The 23,960-nt window shown below is 46.4% G+C and overlaps 2 protein-coding genes across 2 annotated transcripts; one reads left to right on the top strand and one right to left on the bottom strand.

The window, feature by feature from the left end:
- The first annotated feature begins 10,992 nt into the window (after positions 1-10,992).
- LOC125535514 lies at positions 10,993-13,254 on the top strand. The gene is made up of 4 exons (XM_048698579.1): positions 10,993-11,526; positions 11,598-11,894; positions 11,978-12,136; positions 12,247-13,254. The coding sequence occupies exons 1-4, from the start codon at positions 11,165-11,167 to the stop codon at positions 12,878-12,880; spliced, it is 1,452 nt and encodes a 483-aa protein (XP_048554536.1). The 5' UTR covers positions 10,993-11,164; the 3' UTR covers positions 12,881-13,254.
- Positions 13,255-13,515: 261 nt separating this feature from the next.
- LOC125535512 (disease resistance protein Pik-2-like) lies at positions 13,516-17,803 on the bottom strand. Its single transcript, XM_048698578.1, has 2 exons — positions 16,320-17,803; positions 13,516-15,798 (listed from the first exon to the last, which is right to left on the bottom strand). Exons 1-2 carry the CDS (start codon positions 17,354-17,356, stop codon positions 13,647-13,649), a joined length of 3,189 nt encoding a protein of 1,062 aa, XP_048554535.1. The 5' UTR covers positions 17,357-17,803; the 3' UTR covers positions 13,516-13,646.
- Between the last annotated feature and the right edge of the window lie 6,157 nt (positions 17,804-23,960).

Genomic DNA, 23,960 nt, shown 5'->3' with positions numbered 1-23,960 from the left:
TGCTCCTTTCTCTTCAAGATTCGTGATTCTAGCTTGTTACCATCCTCTCGTAATTGTTTTCGATCGTGAGAATTCTTTTTCACCTATCCGGAGTAATTCAAGAGTCTTTTCAGTCTGTTATCCGGAGCCCATCATCGAAGATTATCCATTTCAGCTTCAGCTCTCGTTCTCCTAATTTTACCGGTGCTTCATTCAAGTAATCTTTAATCGGCTTGTGAGCTCTTCGTTCTCATGTATCTAAATCCTCTCAAGCATCTTTGTTCATTTTATAATTCTTCCCGGTGTTTCTTTATCTTCTCTTCGTTCATTTTCATTTCTTATGGTGGTTCGTTCAAGATTTTCTTCTTTCTTATCATATCAATTCTTTCGTTCTTTTCAATTCTACCGGTGGTTCAAAGAAGACCTTCCCAAGTTGGCGATATCTCTCTCTTAATCCTTGCTACGAGAATAAGTAGTATGCCAATTCCATTGTTTGTCATCAATTTTAATTGGTGATGGATAAGCATAATGTAATTCTTATTCTTGTTTCATCCTAATGATTAATTCCTTATTCCGGAGGTTCATCAAAATTCTTGTTTCCAATTGTTCATCTTCTCTTTTTCCCGGAGTTCCAACCTTTTTCAACTATTTCACCACAGAGGTCCATCTAAATCATTGCGAGGCTTCAATCTTATTCTTTCCACCAGTCAATTATTTTGGATCATTCTTTTATTACCGGAGTTTCTTCATGAAGGTTCTACATGATGGTTCATCAAGGATTTAATTCCTTCTCGAAGTGTTCATCGAGATTCTTTTCAGAGGAGCTCAAGCATTCTTCATCTTGCAATCCGGAGTGCATTTCTGTCTATCGTATCATTGGAGGTGGTATTATGTCATTCTTGATAATTTGAGTTCATGTTTTCATGATTCACATGCTGTCAAGATTGGGATATTTTAGATCCATCAACCTATTCGTTGAAATTGTCTTGGGTTATATTTCACCTAAAGTCTTCCCTGAGGATTGTTGCTATTTATGGTGCTTATAATTGACCCAAGTTCTTCTATTATCCTCCCAGTGAATTAAGTTTCTCGTCTCCTTGTTCATATAAATCCAATCAATTCTTTTCCCGTGAGTGGCAGGTTGTCACCTCATATTTTGAGATGTTTTCCATAAGACCATATCAATATTATTCATTTCGTTGTTGGTTTGTCAACAACTCCGTTCGACCCTCCTCCTAAGGTTGCCCTCTCAAGCTCTTTTGTGGCAGAAAACTGGCATTTTCTTCTCCATTCTTTTCTTTCAATCATCTATCTTCTATTCCTTTCTTCCGGAGTCACGTGATGTTGCTCTTCAACCCATCTTCTTCTTTTGTCAGGATTGTGTTCTTTTCTTGGGTTATCCATTTAACCGGAGTATTGTGCCCCTTTGCTCAAGTTCTTTTCGTCGTATCAAGTTTTGCATCCTTTCTCAACCGGAGTGCTGTTCGAATTTGGTCTTCCTTGATCCCCTTCCTTAACCGTCGTGTTTTCAATATATATCTTGCCCTTCAACCTCAAGGGATTTCACAACGTTCCTTGTCCCTGTTTTCTAACGGAGTATTTTTCGACCTTGTTCACCTTCGTTGTATTCTTTCTTTAAATTTGTTCAACTTTTCAAGGTGCTATGGTTTCACTCGTTTGTCAAAGAAGCAACTTAGTTTACCTCTTCTCTTTCTCCTCCGTTTTCCCTCCGGTGCCATTCTAGATCTCGGGACGAGATCCTCTCGTAGTGGTGGAGTGTTGTAACGCCCCGAGACTGATGTGCCAGTTGTCGTCTAGTTATTCGCTGTCGTTGCCGTGTCATTTGCTTGCGTGTTGCATCTTATCATGTCATCATGTGCATTGCATCATCATGTTTTGAAAACTTGCATCCGAGCATTTTTCCCGTTGTCCGTTTTGCATTCCGGCGCTTCGTTCTCCTCCGGTGGTCATTTCTACCTTTCTTTCTTGTGTGGGGGTTAAACATTTCCGGAATGGACCGAGACTTGCCAAGCGGCCTTGGTTTACTACCGGTAGACCGCCTGTCAAGTTTCGTACCATTTGGACTTCGTTTGATACTCCAACGGTTAACCGAGGGACCGAGAAGGCCTCTTGTGTGTTGCAGCCCAACACCCCTCCAATTTGGCCCAAAACCCACCTAACTCTGCTCCATCGTCTCGGTCGTTCAATCACGATCGCGTGGCCGAAAACCGCACCTCTTTTGGACTCTCCTAGCCCCCTCTACCTATAAATATGTGATCCCCTCCGAATTTTTCGCGCAGTCCAAACCCTAACCTTCGTCCACCTCGCGCCGCCGGACAATTTCGCCCGCGCCGGACATGTCCGTCCCCGCGCGCCACCTCACTCCGCCCAATGAGAGCGCGACATGTCACCCCGCCGCCGCTTCCCCTCCACTCACCGCGCGCCACGTCAGCGCCCAGCCTCCCCACTTCGCCGCCGGGCCCGGAAAGCCCGCAACCGGCCCGCGCGGGTCCATCTCCTCGCGCCGCCGCCCGGGAGGCGCCGCCTTCGTCCTCCCTGACGTCGTCCGCCGCCCGCCGCCTGTCTCCACCGCGCTTCGACCCAGCCGTACTTCTCCCGTGCCGCCACCTACCAAGCTCCCCGCCGGCCCCGTCTTGCCGCGTCGTCGCCGGATCCGGGCCTTCCCTCGTCGGATCCGCCTCTCCCCATCCCCGCTACTTCCCGTGCCGCAGCCGGGGAAGCCCCGCCGTCCCTCGCCGGCTTCACCATCGGGCGCCGCCGCCCCTGCCTCCCCGATCCGATCGGGATCGAGGGAGACGAGCCCCTCCTCGTGGGCCTCCGCACCAGCCCAGCTCGCCCGCGCCCCCGCGAAGGCCCAGCTCCCCGCGGTCCAGCCTCCCGCGCCTCCAGGCCCAGATCGCCCGCGCCCGAGTGGGCCACCTCCTTCGAACCGGGCCAGATCCATCTCCCACCGGCCTGCTTCCCCAGCGCGAGCGCCCCAAGGCCCAGCTCTAGCCGGCCTCGCCTCGGCCTCCGTCCTCTTCATTTTGGGCCGCGCCTCCAAGGCCCAGGGTGAGCCGACCCCAACGCCCCCTCCTCCTATCTTTTTTCCTTCGCTGTTGGGCATCCTCAGATTCGGCCCGTGAAGTATTTTTTTTTCAGCGCCTGCGATTTTTCCTGTTTTCCAGAGACGGCCAGTTTCACAGTTTAGTCCCTAGACTTCATCCATTTAATAACTCACTAACCGTGCATCGGATTAAAATGATTTATATACGAAACTTGCTAAGAATTTTGTGTAGATTAATAATATCCAACTTTCATCCATGTTTAAAATGTTTAAAAATGTTGTTTGCATTAATTTGCTCCTATGCCATGCTAAAATGATTTAATTCATAACTAAATAACCGTAACTCCGAATTTAATAAACTTTATATGTATCTGGGGTAGAATTTTGCCTAGTTTATCATGGTGACATTGTTTTGCATGCCTAACAACCCTAAAATTGTGTTTAGGGCAGAACAGTACCAAACCTTAAATTATGCATATGAGGACTTTCCGGAATTGTTGTTCGTTGCTTCCGGCCTCATTTAAACTTGCCTAGATAGGTAGTTTTGTTGTGCTTCACCTCTTGCCATGCTAACAACATTTAATATTGTTGGGTACCTAAACGAGATCGAACTAAATAACTTGTTGTGGTGTTTTGGCAATATGCAACTCCGTTGCATATTGTGCTCCACTTAATTTGTAGGATTGCTTGTGCACTTTGCCATGACATGTATCATTAAACCGGACATGCATCATACTTGTTGTGCATCATGCCATGATCGTGTGATAGTTGTTTATTATATTGTTTGCTTTCTTTCCGGTGTTGCTTCTTCGGCTTGGTTCCGTTAACGTCGAGTTTGTGAGGAACCGTTCGACTACATCCGTTTGTCTTCTTCATGGACTCGTTCTTCTTCCTTGCGGGATTTCAGGCAAGATGATCATACCCTCGAAATCACTACTATCTTTGCTATGCTAGTTTGCTCGCTCTTTTGCTATGCCAATGCTACGATGCCTACCATTTGCTTGTCAGCCTCCCAATTGCATGATTGAAACTCTAACCCACCATGTCCTAGCAAACCGTTGTTTGGCTATGTTACCGCTTCGCTCAGCCCCTTCTTATAGCGTTGCTAGTTGCAGGTGAAGATTGGAGCCGTTCCTTGTTGGAACATTTATTTACTTGTTGGGGTATCATTATATTGCTATGTTATCTTAATGCATCTATATACTTGGTAAAGGGTGGAAGGCTCGGCCTCTTGCCTAGTGTTTTGTTCCACTCCTGCCGCCCTAGTTTCCGTCATATCGGTGTTATGTTCCCGGATTTTGCGTCCCTTACGCGGTTGGGCTATAATGGGAACCCCTTGACAGTTCGCCTTAAGTAAAGCTCTTCTAGCAATGCCCAACATTGGTTTTATCATTCGCCACCTAGCCTCTTTTTCCCTTGGGTTTCGCGGACTCAAGGGTCATCATTATTTTAACCCCCCCGGGCCAGTGCTCCTCTGAGTGTTGGTCCAACTGTCAGCTACCGGTGACCACCAGGGGCAACTCTGGGTTGGCCTACCCGTACCTAGGACAATCTGAGTGTGCCCTGAGAAAGAGATATGTGCAGCTCCTATCGGGATTTGTCGGCACATTCGGGCGGTGTTGCTGGTCTTGTTTTAACCTGTCGAATTGTCTTGAGTTACCGAGATACCGAGTCTTATCGGAACGTCTTGGGAGGAGGTCTATTCCTTCGTTGACCGTGAGAGCTTGTCATGGGCTAAGTTGGGACCCCCCTGCAGGGATTTGAACTTTCGAAAGCCGTGCCCGCGGTTATGGGCAGATGGGAATTTGTTAATGTCCGGTTGTAGATAACTGAACCTTAATTAATTAAAATGAATCAACTGAGTGTGTTACCGTGATGGCCTCTTCTCGGCGGAGTCCGGGGAGTGGACACAGTGTTGGAGTAATGCTTGCGCAGGTTGTTCCTCTAGTTTCTCGCTCGCGCTTTGCCTCCTCTTCTCGCTCTCTTTTGCGAATAAGTTAGCCACCATATATGCTAGTCGCTTGCTGCAGCTCCACATATACTTGCCTTATCCTTCCTATAAGCTTAAATAGTCTTGATCGCGTGGGTGCGAGATTGCTGAGTCCCTGTGGCTCACAGATACTACAACTTCCAGTTGCAGGTCCAGGTGTTTATGCTCCAGTTGACGAGTACGAGCTCAAGTGGGAGTTCGACGAGGACTCTCAGCGTTATTATGTTTCCTTTCCCGACGATCAGTAGTGGTGCCTAGTTGGGGTTATCGATTCAGGGCCTTGTCGCATGTTGGGGGTCTTTTCTATTTGGCACCGTAGTCGGGCCATGAGTGATTTGTATGATGGATGTTATTTATGTACTTTGATGTGACGTGGCGAGTGTAAGCCAACTATGTACCTCCCCTTTATATTATTTATGTACATGGGATGTGTGATGATTTCCTGACTTGCGACATTGCTTTCAGTGCGGTTATGCCTCTAAGTCGTGCCTCGACACGTGGGAGATATAGCCGCATCGAGGGCGTTACACTCCATCACCAATTTCATGATGCTCACTGCCGTGCGTGAGTAATTCCATCGTAGGCTTGCTGGACGGTGATGGGTTGGATGAGATCTATCATGTAATCGAGTTAGTTTTGTTAGGGTTTGATCCCTAGTATCCACTATGTTCTAAGATTGATGTTGCTATGACTTTGCTATGCTTAATGATTGTCACTAGGGCCCGAGTGCCATGATTTCAGATCTGAACCTATTATCTTTTCATGAATATATGTGTGTTCTTGATCCTATCTTGCAAGTCTATAGTCACCTACTATGTGTTATGATCCGGCAACCCCGAAGTGACAATAATCGGGACCACTCCCGGTGATGACCATAGTTTGAGGAGTTCATGTATTCACTATGTGCTAATGCTTTGTTCCGGTTCTCTATTAAAAGGAGGCCTTAATATCCCTTAGTTTCCATTAGGACCCCGCTGCCACGGGAGGGTAGGACAAAAGATGTCATGCAAGTTCTTTTCCATAAGCACGTATGACTATATTCGGAATACATGCCTATATTACATTTATGAATTGGAGCTAGTTCTGTGTCACCCTATGTTATGATTGTTACATGATGAACTGCATCCGGCATAATTATCCATCACTGATCCAATGCCTACGAGCTTTTCCTATATTGGTTCTCGTTTATTTACTTTCCCATTGTTACTGTTACAATCACTACAAAATACCAAAAATATTACTTTTGCTTCTGTTACTTTTGTTACCGTTACCACTACTATCATATTACTTTCCTACTAAACACTTTGCTGCAGATATTAAGTTACCCAGGTGTGGTTGAATTGACAACTCAACTGCTAATACTTGAGAATATTCTTTGGCTCCCCTTGTATCAAATCAACAAATTTGGGTTGAATACTCTACCCTCGAAAATTGTTGCGATCCCCTATACTTGTGGGTTATCACAAAGCTACTTGGGCTGCACTACCGAATTGAGTATCGAAAGGGGGCTCTGAACCAGGCAGCGGATGCACTGTCGCGTCACCCAGATGCACTTGCATGCGCCATCTCAGTCTGTGTGTCGCGGTGGCTAGATGAGGTGAAGCAAGGTTATGCCCAGGACTCAAAATGCACCAACATGTTATCATCTGCAGAAGCAGGAGCAACTCTGGTTGGTCCCTTTAAAGTGCAGGATGGCCTTATTCGCTATAAAGGGCGTGTGTGGATAGGTAACAACACAGCAGTCCAACAGAGAATATTGCAGGAGCTTCACTCCGGTGTGCTTTGGGAGGACATTCGGGAATCCAAGCAACGTACAGTCGTGTCAAACAAAACTTTGCATGGCCACAGCTCAAGAGGATGGTGAAGGCCTACATCACGGAGTGTTCAGTCTGTAAATAGGCAAAACCGGAGCATGTGAAGTATCCCGGCTTACTACAGCCGTTACCAGTGCCTAAACAAGCATGGGAGATGGTCACCTTGGATTTCGTTGAAGGGCTGCCAACCTTGAAAGGATTCAACTCTATCCTGATAGTGGTGTACAAACTCACCTGTTATGCTCATTTCATACCACCTCGACATCCCTTCTCGGCGCTGCAAGTAGCTAAGGCCTATATGGATAATGTCTTCAAATTGCACGGACCCCCGGAGGCAATGGTTTCCGACCGTGACCGAATTTTCACCAGCAAGGTATGGCAGGAACTTTGCAAGCTCACTCACATCAAACTGAACATCTCCTCAGCTCGACACCCGCAAACGGATGGCACAATGGAACGGGTGAATCAGTGTATGGAGTTGTACCTCAGATGTTTCGTGCACAACTGCCCAAACAAGTGGGTCGAGTGGATTTCCTTGGCAGAATTCTGGTACAATACCTCATATCACTCTACTCTCAAGTCGACTCCGTTCGAGGTAATTTATGGCCACAAGCCGAGATTCTTTGGTATCACTAATGTGGCTGACGCAGCAATGACAGACTTAGCCCAGTGGACTCGGGACAGGGCAGCCATGGTGGCCTTGTTACGCCAGCATCTCAACAGGGCCCGGCAAAGTATGAAGGAGAAAGCTGATCAGCATCGCTCGGACAGAACATCTGCAGTCCATGATTGGGTGTACTTGAAGCTACAGCCGTATGCACAGTCCTCGGTGGCGGCAAGAGCTAATCATAAACTAGCTTTTCATTACTTTGGACCGTTTCAGGTACTCCAACGAGTGGGCGAGGTGGCGTACAGACTTGCATTGCCAGAGCAAGCTCGGATTCATCTGGTCATTCATGTCTCTCAGCTGCGGACGGCAGTTCCCCCTTCAACAACGATCATGTCGGAGTTGCCGACGCTGGATGAAGATCTGCTGCAATTCCAGGTGCCAACGGCCATTCTTCAACGACGCACGATGCAACGGGGCGCACGACAAGTCGACCAGCTACTCATACAGTGGTCTGGCTTCCCTCCGCTGCTGGCATCCTGGGAAGATGCAATCCCCTTGCAGGCGCGTTTTCCTCGAGCATTGGCTTGGGGACAAGCCAAAACTAAAGGGGGAGGGAATATCACGGGAACTATAGTGGCGGACCCCAAGGCCGACTCCACTACAGCCCAGGCCAGGCCCAGGCGGGAGAAGAGGCCCAGCTCGCGTTTCACTGGACCGACCTGCAGCAAGTGAAGGCGTATATATACCAAGAGTGGGTGTGAGTTAGGGTATCGTTGGATCAGAGAACTGGCGGCGCCGTTGGGCGATGTATCCTTCCTCCCACTCCCGGCTCTAAATCCCGATCCCCTTCTTGCTGATTCAACCCTAGCTACAAATTTGTACTCTGAACTTGATAATTGAGAGATAGATCGAGAGATTCCTACCCAGGACCGTATCATGGATCCAAGCATTGGACCACGCGTGAAGGCCGGCGATGACGGCGAGTACCACCACAGCCACGAGGTGCCCCAGTCCGGCCATGACGGCGACGTGCTCCATCCAGGCGACGAGCAGGTCGAGCCGTGGCGATCCCCTCTCCTGGCGCCGCGCTCATGCTGTCTGAGATCACTACCAGCAACAGCCACAAACAAGTCAATTTGCTCCCACTACCAGCAACAGCTTGCTCCCTGCCCGCAGACGCCGTGTAGAGAGCGAGGAATCGGGAAGTCAATTTGGGGTTTCTTTGCCACGTCAGCATGGATAGGTCAAAACCGGGATGAGCCAGCATCAAGACCGGTCAAAAACGGGAGGAGGATGAAACTTATCCGGTTTAAAAAGTTGGAGGTGCAAGTTGTCTGGTTTCATAGTTGAGGGACCAAATTTAGACTCCGTAAAAAATTAAGGGACGAAAAGTATACTTTTCTCTTCTATTTTTTACCCACTTTGTAAGAGGTTTCTCTCATCATTTTGTATCGGTTCGGCCATGTTGCTTTATATATAAAGTGGGACGAAAGCCTTTTTCAATATTACAACACACGTTACCAAGATTTTGGACCCAACTGGGTTGTGCCGCCCATTTTCTCTATTTTTAGGCCCAACCCGGCCCCTTTACTTCGTGTCGTGCCATGGCGGTCGGGTTTCATGCCAGCCCAGAAAAGCCCCGCCCACGTCCCAAATGAATCCGTTCATGAATAGCTTACTTGAAGTCTAACATCGTTTGTCTCAAAAAAAAGTCTAACAACGTACATGCACTGATGCACATGATTTGATTGGTTTGCAGTGAACTAACACTGAGAGGATAAGTAGGTCATGCGATCTCGCGACCCATGACACTGGGTTGGCCTACCTGATATTTGTCCGGTGGCATGATACAAAACACAGCTAGCTAGCGTTTGTTGTGTTGTTGCTTGGAGCTGGAAGAATTGGATCCTTTTTCATTTAATTAAGGGACATTTATATTTGTGCGACGTGAATTTTTGAGACATACAGCCACGCGCTGTCGTTATCACGAGCGTCGCTCCTAGCGTCGTGATTGCTACTTATTATAGCGCATTTGCAATACGTCAAACATTAATTACTAGCTTTCATGAATACGCCGCGGTATACGCCACACCAGTGGCCCAGGGTCATTTATGTTCGTATGAATACAAGGCCCACGTGACGGCCCAGACGATGCAAAATAACTGCTCTCGTTGCTGGGTGGACATAATTGAGCACTTGCGCTAGCTGGTTTCTGGCACCGCAGATCTCCTCCAAGCCTTGCCTGTAAACACGTGTACGTGCCCCGCCGAGGAACAGGGGGAGGAGTGAAGACGGGTTCCGCAAATCATCTCTCGTTTGCCTAATATAAAGTACTCGTAGCGAATATGGAAGTTATACGCTGCTAGAACAGTGTGATACAGATAACAATACAGGCTAGAGCAGCATCTTCAGCAGTGTTATTAAACTTTCTGGAGCAAATGGATAGCTAACTGGAGCACGTCGCATACGACAGTGCTGCATGTGTCAGAATGAAGAGATAGCACAGTGCCACGGTATATGGTGAGGGACGATGGACAAGTTGGCACCGTGGTGAAAGCCGTGTCGGTGTGTGATTGAGCATTTAACTATAAACCATCCTCTATGCTATTATTAAATTCATTTAAAATTCCAATCAATATTATACCATTTTGTTCGTGCATTTAACTTATCATCGCTAAGATTTTCTTGTGACGCTTCTCTTATTTTCTAAATTGAACTTTCATAATCAGCCAACTAATAGATGTGCATTTTTCTTTCTTTTAAATAGACCCTATCCCACTGCGCATGGCGGGATTAAATGTTCAATCACACACCGAATATACACATGCAACACAGAATATGAAGATAAACCTAAGCTGATCTAGCATAGTGACAAGTTCACACTAATTCATCTCAAAATTACGTTCACACTAACTAGCTTACTCAATACACGTTAATGATTCTGTTGCAGCTGTAGAGGATGGTGCACTAAGACAGGAAGGCAGTGTGGTGCATTAATCCTAGCAAGTGAGGTGGTCGGGTGTCTTGCAGTTTGTCAACTACTTATGATTTATCGCTCAAGTGGTCTGCTGCACATCAATGCAAAATTAACTTCAAACTCTTATGGCTTGTGGGGCATGCACACTTATTGACCAACAAAAACATTGCAAATCATTCCTGTGAATTCTATATACGTGAGGTGTACTATAAATACGGCACGAATCCCGAAGAAATGAAGGGTGCGGATTACATCCTCGTGTGGCACCATGTCAACTCGTGATTTATCGATATTTGTGCCCTTAATTCAAACCCACTACTCAAATTTACTCTTAACTTTTTTATGTGCTCAAATTTGCTCCTAAAAAGCATTTTAGGTTACAAGAATGCCCTTCCATCTGGTCAAAGTTGTTTGACTGAAACTTAAAAATTCATATTAACAAATTCATATGAACTCAGAAGAACGCAAACTAGGATATAAAAATGTTCATAAAAACATCATCTATATGCACATGTCATTTACGTTCATGGCAAATACACAATATTCCTTGCCCATTACAGGTTGGCTTATCATAAATTGAGAACCTTTTATACTACGGTAAGAACCTAACGATTTTCCGTAGCTTGTAAATGCGTTTTGTAGGCAGTCGTTGAGTAGCCGCAACGCGACGTGCGGTACAAAACCGTATTCGTACGTATTAACATGGCGCGGTGCACAAGCATGAAGCATGCGCAGCACGAAGGTACGGTGGTACCTCCTCCTGCTCTCGGGGACCGCCCGTGCGGTGCTCTGTCACCTCACCGGACGCTCGTGGGTGCGGGGTGTCATCGTGTCGTTGCACTCCCTGGAGGTCAGGGCGCGTCAATGGCTACATGTCAGCCGTTTGCCACGAGCCGTTGTGAGACATCACATGAGCCAGCACCTGCATGCGCGCATGGAGCAGAGTGCTCACCTTCTGGCCCCAGCACTGGCAAGGCCCAAGCTCACCACCAAGGCCGACGAGCTCCCCGAAGCTGTCGTCGTCCAGGATGCGGGTGCCGCCATGGCCGGCTTCGTGGGCCTCCTCCGCCAGCTCGGGGACCTCGCACAGTACGTTGCTCCTGTCCTGTCCTGCTGGCTGCTACAAATTCACCAGACTAGCCCCTGAATCTGATCTTCAGGCTCGCCGCGGAGGTGTTCGACGACCTGCATGACCAGGCCACGGCGGTGTCCGCACGGGCGTGCGGCCTCACGCTGGGGGCGCGGCGGCTCCAGGCGGAGCTGCCGCTCATCGAGGAGCGGCTCCGCCGTCGTCGATTCCGACAGGCTTGTGTACTTCATCGGCCAGAAGCTCTGTGTGGCATCGCAGGCCACGGTGTCGATCAGCCGGTGACTCTGGTGGGAGGAACAAGGCCGTGCTCCATCGAAAAGTTCATCCAGCGATGCCACGGGCCTCCGCAGCTGTCCATGCTGGACAAGTAACAACACTTCTATACCAAAAATCAAACAGCTTAAAAAGGATTTATTTTTCCTGGTTAATTTGGGCTTGTTTTGGGTGCAGGTATGATGCTGGTGGCGAGGGAGCGTGCTTGAAGAGATACACCGACCCCTCCTTCTTCAGAGCCCACTCTGCACAGCATGAAAACAAACCAGACATTCAGAGTTCAGACATCCATTCCAAACCTCCTGCCGAGGAAGCCCGCCATAAAAAATACTCCAAGTAACGCTTCTTAAATTTCCCTAGCTCATTTTTCCTTTTTTTCCCCAGCTTTCCTACTCAGTGTTCATTCTTTAGCATCCACATTAACCTGACATCTGAACCTCCAGCAGATTCAAAACAGGCGCGTTGTCCGATATGCTCCGACAACTTAAATATCGACACATCATCGGAAGAATCAGGCATCAAAAGCAAAACTTTCAGAACAAGGATTCGTCACAAGATGAAGCATCTGAAGCACCCGTTTGGCCTTCAGCTAATTCTCCTGAAATGTCAGACACCGAAGCGCCATGCCCTGCAGTACCAGTGAACAAGGAGGGAAGCAGTTACCTCGTCGAGAGGACCAGCTCGTTCGGGGCATGGCTGTCTCCAGGTGCAGCCTCTACTCGTGCGTGTGACATCACAGAAGATAATGCTGATGGATTTGACAGCCATGGCGCCAACAAGGCTGACGAGAATGCCAACATTGCCACTAATGCTCGTAGCGCCCTTGTCGACTTCATTGCCTCGAGGGGTGAAAGCTCGCGGAGGAAGCTCTCTGTCAAGAAGCACGATGACCCATTAACAGAATCCTTCCGGAACATGGCTAAGAAGCTACTACTTGAGAATGGATCAACAGAGAATCTTCTTAACAACAAACTAGTGCATTCTGAAGACGTACCAGATCCAGATGAAATTGCATTTTACAGCAAAAGCGCCGAGGACACTCAACAAGACGCAGAGCAATGTGACCATCCTTGTGAATAACCTTGTCGACCAGCTAGCATCAATGAAGCAAGTGCCAGTATCACCGATCGCAACCCGGAAAAGGAATAATCTGCATATGCTGGCTACCAATCAGGTATTAGCTGTGACGCTTCTGTGCCGGACAGTGAATGGTGCCATTTACATGGACTGCATGCACCTACCATACATCAGGAACAGAATGGTTGCTCTGTCAATACTGAAGATGTCATGAAGCCGCCGTTGCCGCCATTCTCCGATGCAATGGCTATTTTCTTTTTCTAGAGAATAGGCCTTCAGGCCCCACTTTATATAGAAGGACAACTGTCGTCAACATGCTGCTGGCATTACCAGCTACATAGTGCAAACAAACAAAACATTCCATCCTGAACTTAAAATACTTGGACCAAAATTACCTGTGATTACAATGGCTATATCAGTCAAGGTACATACATATGGGGTCGGTGATTGCGTCGCCTGAACTTAGAATAGTAAACCAAACTTACCACGACTCATTTCAAGTTATCAAAAGAACAAAAGACTGAAAAGATTCAGGCGAGGATGTTCATGCTGATATCACCCATCGAGATGCAGCTTGTGGAGATATATTTCTCGATAGGGAGCCTCCCTCGTGCACTACGTTGCTCCTGTGATCCTGTCCCTCCCTTACTCCCGCTGCATATGCTAGTTTAATTTCGCGTTGGATTTCTATACGTGCATGCTCTTCAAGCTTGCCACGGATGTGTTCTGTTCCGTGGCCTGCACGACCAGGCCCACAACGCGCGCTGCATCATTTCACACTGCGTCTACCCGCGCAACTGCAAGAGCACAAGGCGCGCTGCATCATTTCGTACTGGGTAATCAACCATCTGCTCAACCTCCTTTTCTTGGTGATCGTTGTCACCGTCTCTGTAAGGGGACCTACACTCTTCTTTTCCCCCTCAAACATCCCGGGCTTCTCTCTGCTGAACTCTATTGTTGGTGTGTTGGCGGAGGAGATCCGACAGACTTGCTCTGTGATGGCAGTCTCTGCAAGCTCCACCTCCGGAGCCGTAGCATCTTCACATCCAATAGCGGCATGGATTCTGGTGAGACTAGAGAGATGCTCAATGCCAAATTCAAAATCTCCATAAAGAGACAGCGTCTCTAGAGCGTTGAAGTGGAGCCTAAGACCCCGCAGCCGTGGCATGGCTCCTCGATCAAACTGCAGCTCATTCCCACCAGCCTTGCATGTGAACCAGAACACCTTAAGACACGGAAAGGCGCCACTGCAAATTATCACCCTTCTTCTTTGTCTTCTGGAAGATGAGTGCGTGTCCGTCATGGCAGCAGCAGGTCCTGAAGATACTAACTTGAGAAGGATAAGATGGGGCGCGGACGCGATGATACTCAGACCTTGCTCTCCCAATTGACTAATTTCAATATTCAAGTGGGTGACACAGGTGGCCATACAAAATGCAGTACTTCCCAGGATTGCACCAGATATAGTCAGTTCAAATCTTTGCAACTGGTACGGGGGACACAAGTTCAGTTGGCCAACCAAGTCACCACCAAGACAATGCAGAGATAGGGACCGAAGGTTAGAGTGTCCAACCACCTTGAGGAAATCAACGATGGCACGTGCACTGTCCACAGATGGGTCTAATCCATCAAAGCTCAAGCCAAGGACACTCAGCCTCCCCGACCGAACCAGCAGCTCTACGACCTTATGGAGTGACTTGACGTTGTCGACACGGATCGTTGATACTTCTTGTAGTCCTTGCATCATAAGGATATCGCCCAGCATCTTCACGGTATCTTCAATCAGTAGGCATACCATCCTTTCCAATCCAGCTATAGATGCAGGCAGATTTCTCAGGTTAGTGCGCCTGACATCCAGCGTCTCCAGGTGCTCCAGCTTTCCAATTTCGCCTGGTAATTCATGGATAGCAGCCCCTTTAAGTCCCAAGTACCTTAGCAGAATCAGCCCTCCAATGCCTTTCAGATGGTGGCTTCTCAAAATACCATTATCTTCCACATCGAGTACTCGTAGAAATTTGAAGGTTCGAAGAGCAGGCTTCCCTTTTCTAACCTTAGGATATGTGAGGAGGGTTGTCCATCCAACACGCCCGCAAACTTGGAGGGTTCGCATGCTAGATAGGTGCAGGGTTCCTGGGAGCAGCTTGCCGGCTTCATCTTCCTTGATGCAGCAATCGAATGAGAACCGTCGAATCGGATACCATGGAGTTAGTCCGGACCTCATATCTGCACTCGTTGTCGCAAAGTTGTCTTCCCTAGACAAAGTTTTGATGAAGTCAAGGATCACACCATGTACCACACATCCTACAGCCTGGCCATCTTCGTAGCCAAACACTGGCTGAATCAGCCGCCTACAGATGAGCTCATTGAAATAGCTTTCTCCTGTTCTCCACAAGTTTTCTTCACGCCTTCCTAAGAAAAATCCCTCAGCAATCCATAGCCGTATCAAACGGTCTTTCTTGATGGTATAATATTCTGGAAAAACACTGAGGTATACAAGACAAGACTTCAAAGGGGCAGGTAGCTCATCATAACTCATGCGCAATAACATTCTCATCCCATCCGATGCGGAACATTGGTCTGATGTTGAAAGGATACGTCTCTCACGAATCTCTGGCTCAGCTAGTCCTGCAGATTTCCTGCCGGCTGCAATAAGTATTGCCAATGGCATGCCCCCACACATTTTCAACAACTCATTTTCAGCGGGCCTTTTTGCCTCCTCGTGAAATAAAGTCTTGGATTCTTCCTTGCTAAGAGGCTCCATCTGGTGGATGAAATCAATTGGACGTGTAGAACAACATTTGGCTACGTCGCTGATGCAAGTTGTGATCAATACTCTACTTCCAAGATCATTCTCAGGCAAAACAGAATTAAGAACATCCCATGCCGATATGCTCCAAATGTCATCAATTAAGATGAAATACCTGGTATATAGAGGAACATGGTAAAAATTATCGGCTAATATATGATCAATTTATACAGATGACTTATAGCAAGCTGGTTCTGTTTTGTTACTTATCTACTCAATAATTCCGAGAGTCAGTTAGATCCAACTGAATGCCTCTATTGGTTGCCAATACATCACATATGCATTTGTTATGCTGATACTTTTAAGCAGGAAAAGTGCTAAATTTTTATATGTATTTTTCCTGTTGATTACTTGTTTGGTCTGCATTGATAAAAAGATTGACAAAACACAACAGATACAGGGGATAAAAAATGCTGAAAATTTGATCTTTTTATCATGATTATCTTGTGATGCATCAAATAACATTACCAGTTATTAATTTGATGTGGTCTCAGATAAATAGAATGGGAAAAGCACGATGAATACACCTACGAATAGCCTCAGTCTGCATTCGCTGATGCTCTTGTGCATTTTATTCCCACATGAAAGTATAGTAAATATGTCTATCTGCATTAAAACGATATAAACGAGAAATACCTCTTCGTGACGAGGTGTTCCCTGAGCTCAGTTACGACTTGATTCATTTCAGGAGCTTCTGTACCATTCAGAGGAATAGTGCCCTGGGGCTTTACTTGGTGAAGTATATCCAGCCGAGTGGCCACTAGAGACGGTTTTCGGCCAAGAGTGACGAAAGCTCGGCACTCGAACTTGCATTGAAGCTTTGCATATACCTCCTTTGCAAGAGTAGTCTTGCCAATGCCTTCCATTCCGACAATAGATACCAACTTTAGCCTCGCCTGTGTGGTGGCCAGATGCATGAGAAGCTTACTACTTGGTTCTTTCAGAGCAATGAGGTCACGAGTTTTCTCCTCATAAATCAGGGGACAATCAACGGAGGCTGTACTGAGCTTATCACTAGAATGTTTCAAGACCTCACGTGTTTCCCGTATCTTGGCTTTGTAGTCCTGGATTAGTTTCTCCTGCAATTCATCCATGTCCTTTCCGGGCTTCTCATCATGGACCAAAGTTTCCACCTCGCTGACCAGCTCACATGTTTGATCCATCCAAACTGACTGCTCAAGACTCACCGGTGGCCCAAACTTATAGGGGAGTTCCTTTTTAAGGCTCTCCAGATCTTTATGTAAATCATCGATGATCTTGAAGCGATCTTCAGTTGGACTGAGAAGGTCGCACCACGTGAACTGCTCAAGCACATTGCGGATCCAGGACTTGAACAAAGCAGTCATCTCTCTCTCCGAGAAATATGTGGCCTTTGGCTCGTCGATCCACTCTTCGATGTCAAAGACCAGGTCAGTGGCAAACTTCGTCCACAATAGGGCATGCCGATCCATCACCCGCCCCCCGCCGAGCTTGTCGAAACCCTTCTTTAGGTTCACCACGCCTTGACATAACACTTCCATCATCTTGGGATGATTCTTCTTCAGTCTGGTGGAGTTGAGCTTGGCGAGCACGGAGTCGATCGATCCTGTCACCATAGGCTCGTCCACCAAACTGAAAAATCCTCTCTCGCTCGCTGAATTCATCTTGTGTGTTTCAATCTCTTGCTCTACCATTAGGGAAGTAGTGTGGCCGCCGCACACCACAAATCGACCTCGCGCTGCCCAGGTGTGGCCGCCGCCCGCTGCCTATGTGAGGTCGCCGGCGAAAACCAGCCTCGTACAGATGATGCTTGCTCTTCCCTTGATTGATTAGGGGAGAGGAAAGAACGGAGCCCTCGCTGCCTGCCGTGACTTGAAAAGGAACCAAGAAAACTAGACCAATAGGGGGAGAAGCCCCGAAAAGAACCAAGAAGGATGAAGCCGTCGCTGGCCGCTGATTTCGCAAGCCGCTACCGGCGAGGAGCGCCCCCAGGATTCGATCTGCCGTAGATACCGGCGAGGAGCACCGCCCAGGATTCGATACGCTTCCGCTGCCGGCGAAGAGCGGCCCCCAGATTCGATCCGCCGCCGCCGCCGCCGCCGCGCCGCCAAAGAAACAAACGGGAGAGACGGGGAGAAAGGATGGGCGAGGATTTTTTTTTTCGGGTGAGTCGTTGAGGTTCCGTGAGAATCGAGTCACGCACGGTCACGTGAGGGGGTGTTTTTGGTCTGTGCCCCAACTAAATCATCAAATTTTCGATAATGAACCTTCCTCTGATATAAAATAAGTGTCGTCATTTTAAACTTTAATTGTATATGATGGTCACACACTTTTATGGTATCTTCAACAGCAGCCTGATCCAAGAGTAAAGGACTTTTTCCTCTGCAAATCATCCAGCCATGATTATGTTAGTCTCAAATCTTCATCCATGTGTTTGCCTCACACTAGCAACCACAGACATTAACTACCCCTTTGCATGCATGACTGTGTGATTAATAATAACATCTGCGTGCGCCATATTAATTAATGCGGCATACGAGGAGACAAGCTGAATTGCAACATTGGCTTAAGCAGTATTAATTTTTTTACCTTGGCACCTGTAATATGGGTGTATGGTCTTGGACGCAAAACTAGAGGGAGTACAAAAACCTTTTAGGGTGCACATTTAGTATCTCGTTCTCTTTTGACATGGGTTCTCTTATGTTTGAGAACATGCTTTCCTCGGCTCATGCCAACTTCCTCACCACTCGTTTCAGCTTTGAGAAAGTTAGGACCGCCCTCCTCGCCATGACCGACAATTGAAATCCCGTGTCATATGGGTTCGGCCTTGCGTTCTTCAAGAAGAATAGGGATCTTGTTAAAGATGACAAGCTCTCCCTTGTTAACCAGTCATTTGATTCAGCTACCGATCCTGGACGTTTGAATAGGGTTTTTATCATTCTCTTGCCTCAAGAAGGTAGGTGCTACTAACCCGGATAATTTTAGATTGATTTCTCTACGAATTGAGCCATCAAAATCAGTTCCGGTTGCCTCTCTTCTTGGCTCAAACCTTGCATCCCCTCTCTTATTTACCAAGACGTATATGGGTTCATTAGGGGCAGAAATATTACCAGTTTTTTTGTTTATGTGTCTCATATAATCCAAACCTGCTACAAAAGGGGAAAAAAACTTAGATATCTCTAGTCAATCATTTTAAAGCTGGATTTGGTGTAGCTAGGTTTACAACATAGATTCCTCTAGTAAATCCTATACAAAAAGAAGAATAGATACATGGTATCAAACATACATAGTCTTTGCTTTAAAGAAAAAGAAACAGAAATAACATATAGAGTTAGAGAATGGAATGGAGTCAACAAATGAGGTAGCTTCATTAATAAGTAAATTTACAAATTAAAATAAAATAAAACACGACCGTCTTTACTATATCTTGCACACACGTTTTGGCATTGCTTGTGCGTTCATAACTCAAAATCGGTGACTTAATGGCCGCCCCCCGACTAAACATAGCAATAGTCACCAAATTCATCTGGGCTACTTAGGAGTACAAAATGATCTTCTTAAGATCGATATTTTTATTTTTTTAAAGGAATTATATATTACAACAATCGCGCTTAGAGTATAAATGAAAAGAGTGAAACAAAGTGTCGATTCCGGAAAACATTGATTTCTTTTAAAGAGCTTTGGTGTAAGGTTTTTATACGAGTCTCTATTTTTTTGGTTTCGTGAAGCTGGGTCTTTGATACACGTAGCCACTTGGTTTTTCTGGCACTTTTTTTTAGCAGGTTAAAGTTGGTTTACTGAGAGACCTGGTTGTCTTTTTGTTAGCTTTTAGTTATAAATACACAACTTATACATACAAGGTTACATCCACAAAATTGACATTTTAATATTAGATATACAAAATTTGAATGAATATCAATTGAATTTTAGTTAGATGTGAAATAGACACTCCCGTTATTTATAATAAACTTTTATACTTAATTACAACTCATTTCTATAATATCCTAATCATAGTTAATGTACTTTTGTACGTAATTTGTGATATTAACTAGATGACAATTATGCTAAATATTAATAACTGTCTTGTTTAACAAAGATGTTGTGTGCTAAATTTGAAATGTGTTTGCAATGGAAGTTACATTATTTTTGTTTTCTTTCACTACATTAAGCCCTAAAAGACATTTAAAATTAATCTCCATAAATGTGAGAAAAATAATAAACACACAATTATATTCTTTTGCAGATTTATTTTTTATACTTACATGCACCTAGTGTATATATCTATTTATGTATCTTCAAGTATCCTGGTAGAGATCTCTGAAATGCTTGGTCTAAAAAATATCTTGATATCTGTTTATAGTTTATATAAATAAGAAAATTCTAGAGCATATAATTATTTACAAGGAGCTTGCCACCAAATCATTAGCATGTTGAATTATCCTTTCTAGATGAAATATGTCTCACATGTACATCCGGTTCAAGAATCCAATGATAATATATATGCTTTATTTCATAACAAGGATAGCCTTCATATCTTACATTCTTAAGAAGTTGATCCCCACTACTAGCAATTCTCTTAACATGCACACTATCCAAGTCAGCATGATGCCACATAAGCATTCAATTTCCAAGTAATCTGCCACATCAGCGGCTGTCAACAAAAAGCTGACATATTCAGAGCAGTCCATTACAATTTCCTTGCCTTCAGTTTCCTTCGCATGCTGACATGCAGCCCATTACTCCATCCACATGCAACTCATTATTAAACTGGTTCTATAGCTGGCTCATTTGGACGTTGGAAGCCCATGGGTCTTACCTGTAATTGAATGAATGGCTCTTAACAAAAGAGATAATATCTCATTTAAATACTCCACCAGGTCTCTAATAGTTCGTCTTCCCAGTGGGACTATTACCACTACCGCTTTCTCTTCTGTATCCACTACTGATGGCTACAAATGCCCATGAGACGGAAGCATTCATCTTCCTTCATCTCCCCCTTCCTTGGATGTTCAGTGGGCAGAACCACAACAAAAACACCATGAACTAAATCTCCAGATCGCCTATTCATGCCTCCATAGGCAAGTGTTGCTCCATCTAGATCGTCTATCCCTGCGGTTGCTGCCCCCACCAGTCACCATGAATGTCATAACCTCGGTTGAATGTCACTCCCTGTTTTCTTACATTTCTCTTTGATTTACAACTAGGTGTTCGTGTTGTCCTTCAATTGAAGTCAAGTTGCATGGAGGGGTTGGTTGACATGGATGTGTGATATTCTACAAGTCTGTCATGTGTTTGCTAAAAGGTACGTAAGAACTGTGTGTACCATGTCTTTGGGGGCACCTGTTTAGAGATCACCACTGTTGTTGGATATTTCATCAGAATAAAATATATTGGGTTTTTGATGAACATCTTTATCTCGTGTTTAATCTGAATGTTCCTTTTTCTCAGGATTGTCAAATACGATAATTGAACATCTCTTTTTCATCAGGCCATCTACACAACATTTTAGTTATTTTCGATGTTGAATCAATAGCAACTACCAATGTGGCTCTCTATATACTCTGAAGGTATTACCTTTTGAACTATCCTGTAGTTTCATTTCAGCTATAATATAGTTCAAGACCTTCAAATATCCCACGAGCAAAATAGTGTGGGGTCTGCCCGGCGCCGCCAGATCCATGTCTTGACTGGTATTTGTTTCCAAGCCTATAATCAAGAGTTGATTTGAACTCTTCCCACCAGTCTTTGTGTCAGTGATAACAACACTGCATCTGTTTGTGGCACCACAGACCACTTGCAATTGCTGTTGGGGAACGTTGCAGAAAACAAAAAAATTCCTACGGTTTCACCAAGATCCATCTATGAGTTCATCTAGCAACGAGTGATCGGAGTGCATCTACATACCTCTGTAGATCGCGAGCGGAAGCGTTCAAAGAACGGGGATGAGGGAGTCGTACTCGTCGTGATCCAAATCACCGGAGATCCTAGCGCCGAACGGACGGCACCTCCGCGTTCAACACACGTACGGTCAGCGTGACGTCTCCTCCTTCTTGATCCAGCAAGAGGGAAGGAGAGGTTGATGAAGATCCAGCAGCACGACGGCATGGTGGTGGATGCAGCAGTCACCGCAGCAGGGCTTCGCCGAGCTTCTGCGAGAGGGAGAGGTGTAGCAGGGGAGAGGGAGGCGCCAAGGCTTAAGGGTGCGGCTGCCCCTCCCTCCCCCCCTTTATATAGGCCCCTGGGGGGGCGCCGGCCCTTGGAGATCTGATCTCCCAAGGGGGGCGGCGGCCAGGGGGTGGAGTACCCCCCAAGGCAAGTGGGCGCCCCCCCCACCCTAGGGTTTCAACCCTAGGCGCAGGGGGTGGGCCAAGGGGGGCGCACCAGCCCACTATGGGCTGGTTCCCCTCCCCACTTCAGCCCATGGGGCCCTTCGGGATGGGTGGCCCCACCCGGTGGACCCCCGGGACCCATCCGGTGACCCCCGAATCTCTCTCGATGGCCGAAACTGCACTTCCTATATATAATTCTTTACCTCCGGACCATTCCGGAACTCCTCGTGACGTCCGGGATCTCATCCGGGACTCCGAACAACTTTCGGATTACTGTATACTCATATCTCTACAACCCTAGCGTCACCGAACCTTAAGTGTGTAGACCCTACGGGTTCGGGAGACATGCAGACATGACCGAGACGCCTCTCCGGCCAATAACCAACAGCGGGATCTGGATACCCATGTTGGCTCCCACATACTCCTCGATGATCTCATCGGATGAACCACGATGTCGAGGATTCAATCAAACCCCGTATACAATTCCCTTTGTCAATCGGTATTTTACTTGCCCGAGATTCGATCGTCGGTATCCCAATACCTCGTTCAATCTCGTTATCGGCAAGTCACTTTACTCGTACCGTAATGCATGATCCCGTGATCAAACACTTTGATCACATTGAGATCATTATGATGATGCGTTACTGAGTGGGCCCGGTGATACCTCTCCGTCATACGGAGTGACAAATTCCAGTCTCGATCTGTGTCAACCCAACAGACACTTTCGGACATACCCGTAGTATACCTTTATAGCCACCCAGTTACGTTGTGACATTTGGTACACCCAAAGCACTCCTACGGTCTCCGGGAGTTACACGATCTCATGGTCTAAGGAAAAGATACTTGACATTGGAAAAGCTCTAGCAAACGAACTATACGATCTTGTGCTATCTTAGGATTGGGTCTTGTCCATCACATCATTCTCCTAATGATGTGATCTCGTTACCAATGACATCCAATGTCCATAGTCAGGAAACCATGACTATCTGTTGATCAACGAGCTAGTCAACTAGAGGCTTACTAGGGACATGTTGGTGTCTATGTATTCACACATGTATTACGATTTCCGGATAACACAATTATAGCATGAATATAAGACAATTATCATGAACAAGGAAATATAATAATAATCCTTTTATTATTGCCTCTAGGGCATATTTCCAACAGTCTCCCACTTGCACTAGAGTCAATAATCTAGTTACATTGTGATGAATCGAACACCCATAGAGTTCTGGTGTTGATCATGTTTTGCTCGCGGAAGAGATTTAGTCAACGGATCTGCGACATTCAGATCCGTATGCACTTTGCAAATTTCTATGTCTCCATCTTGAACATTTTCACGAATGGAGTTGAAGCGACGCTTGATGTGCCTGGTCTTCTTGTGAAACCTGGGCTCCTTGGCAAGTGCAATAGCTCCAGTGTTGTCACGGAAGAGTTTAATCGGCCCCGACGCATTGGGTATGACTCCTAGATCGGTGATGAACTCCTTCACCCAAATTGCTTCATGCGCTGCCTCCGAGGCTGCCATGTACTCCGCTTCACATGTAGATCCCGCCACGACGCTTTGCTTGCAGCTGCACCAGCTTACTGCTCCACCATTCAACATATACACGTATCCGGTTTGTGACTTCGAGTCATCCAGATCTGTGTCGAAACTAGCATCGACGTAACCTTTTACGACGAGCTCTTCGTCACCTCCATCAACGAGAAACATGTCCTTAGTCCTTTTCAGGTACTTCAGGATATTCTTGACCGCCGTACAGTGTTCCTTGCCGGGATTACTTTGGTACCTTCCTACCAAACTCACGGCAAGGTTTACATCAGGTCTGGTACACAGCATGGCATACATAATAGACCCTATGGCTGAGGCATAGGGGATGACACTCATCTCTTCTATATCTTCTGTCGTGGTCGGACATTGAGCTGAGCTCAATTTCACACCTTGCAACACATGCAAGAACCCCTTCTT

This window comes from Triticum urartu, chromosome 2 (assembly GCF_003073215.2).
Source record: "Triticum urartu cultivar G1812 chromosome 2, Tu2.1, whole genome shotgun sequence".
Classification (NCBI taxonomy): Eukaryota; Viridiplantae; Streptophyta; class Magnoliopsida; order Poales; family Poaceae; genus Triticum; species Triticum urartu.
This window is presented reverse-complemented; position numbering and strand designations above follow the sequence as displayed.

Excerpts from the sequence above, each read along its gene's own strand:
- LOC125535514 (XM_048698579.1), top strand. The coding sequence starts at position 11,165 with ATGCGCAGCACGAAGGTACGGTGGTACCTCCTCCTGCTCTCGGGGACC. Across the intron at positions 11,895-11,977 it reads CAGCTGTCCATGCTGGACAA|GTATGATGCTGGTGGCGAGG; the intron begins GTAACAACACTT and ends TTTTGGGTGCAG. Across the intron at positions 12,137-12,246 it reads CGCCATAAAAAATACTCCAA|ATTCAAAACAGGCGCGTTGT; the intron begins GTAACGCTTCTT and ends AACCTCCAGCAG.
- LOC125535512 (XM_048698578.1), bottom strand. The coding sequence starts at position 17,356 with ATGGTAGAGCAAGAGATTGAAACACACAAGATGAATTCAGCGAGCGAG. Across the intron at positions 15,799-16,319 it reads GAACACCTCGTCACGAAGAG|GTATTTCATCTTAATTGATG; the intron begins GTATTTCTCGTT and ends TCTATATACCAG.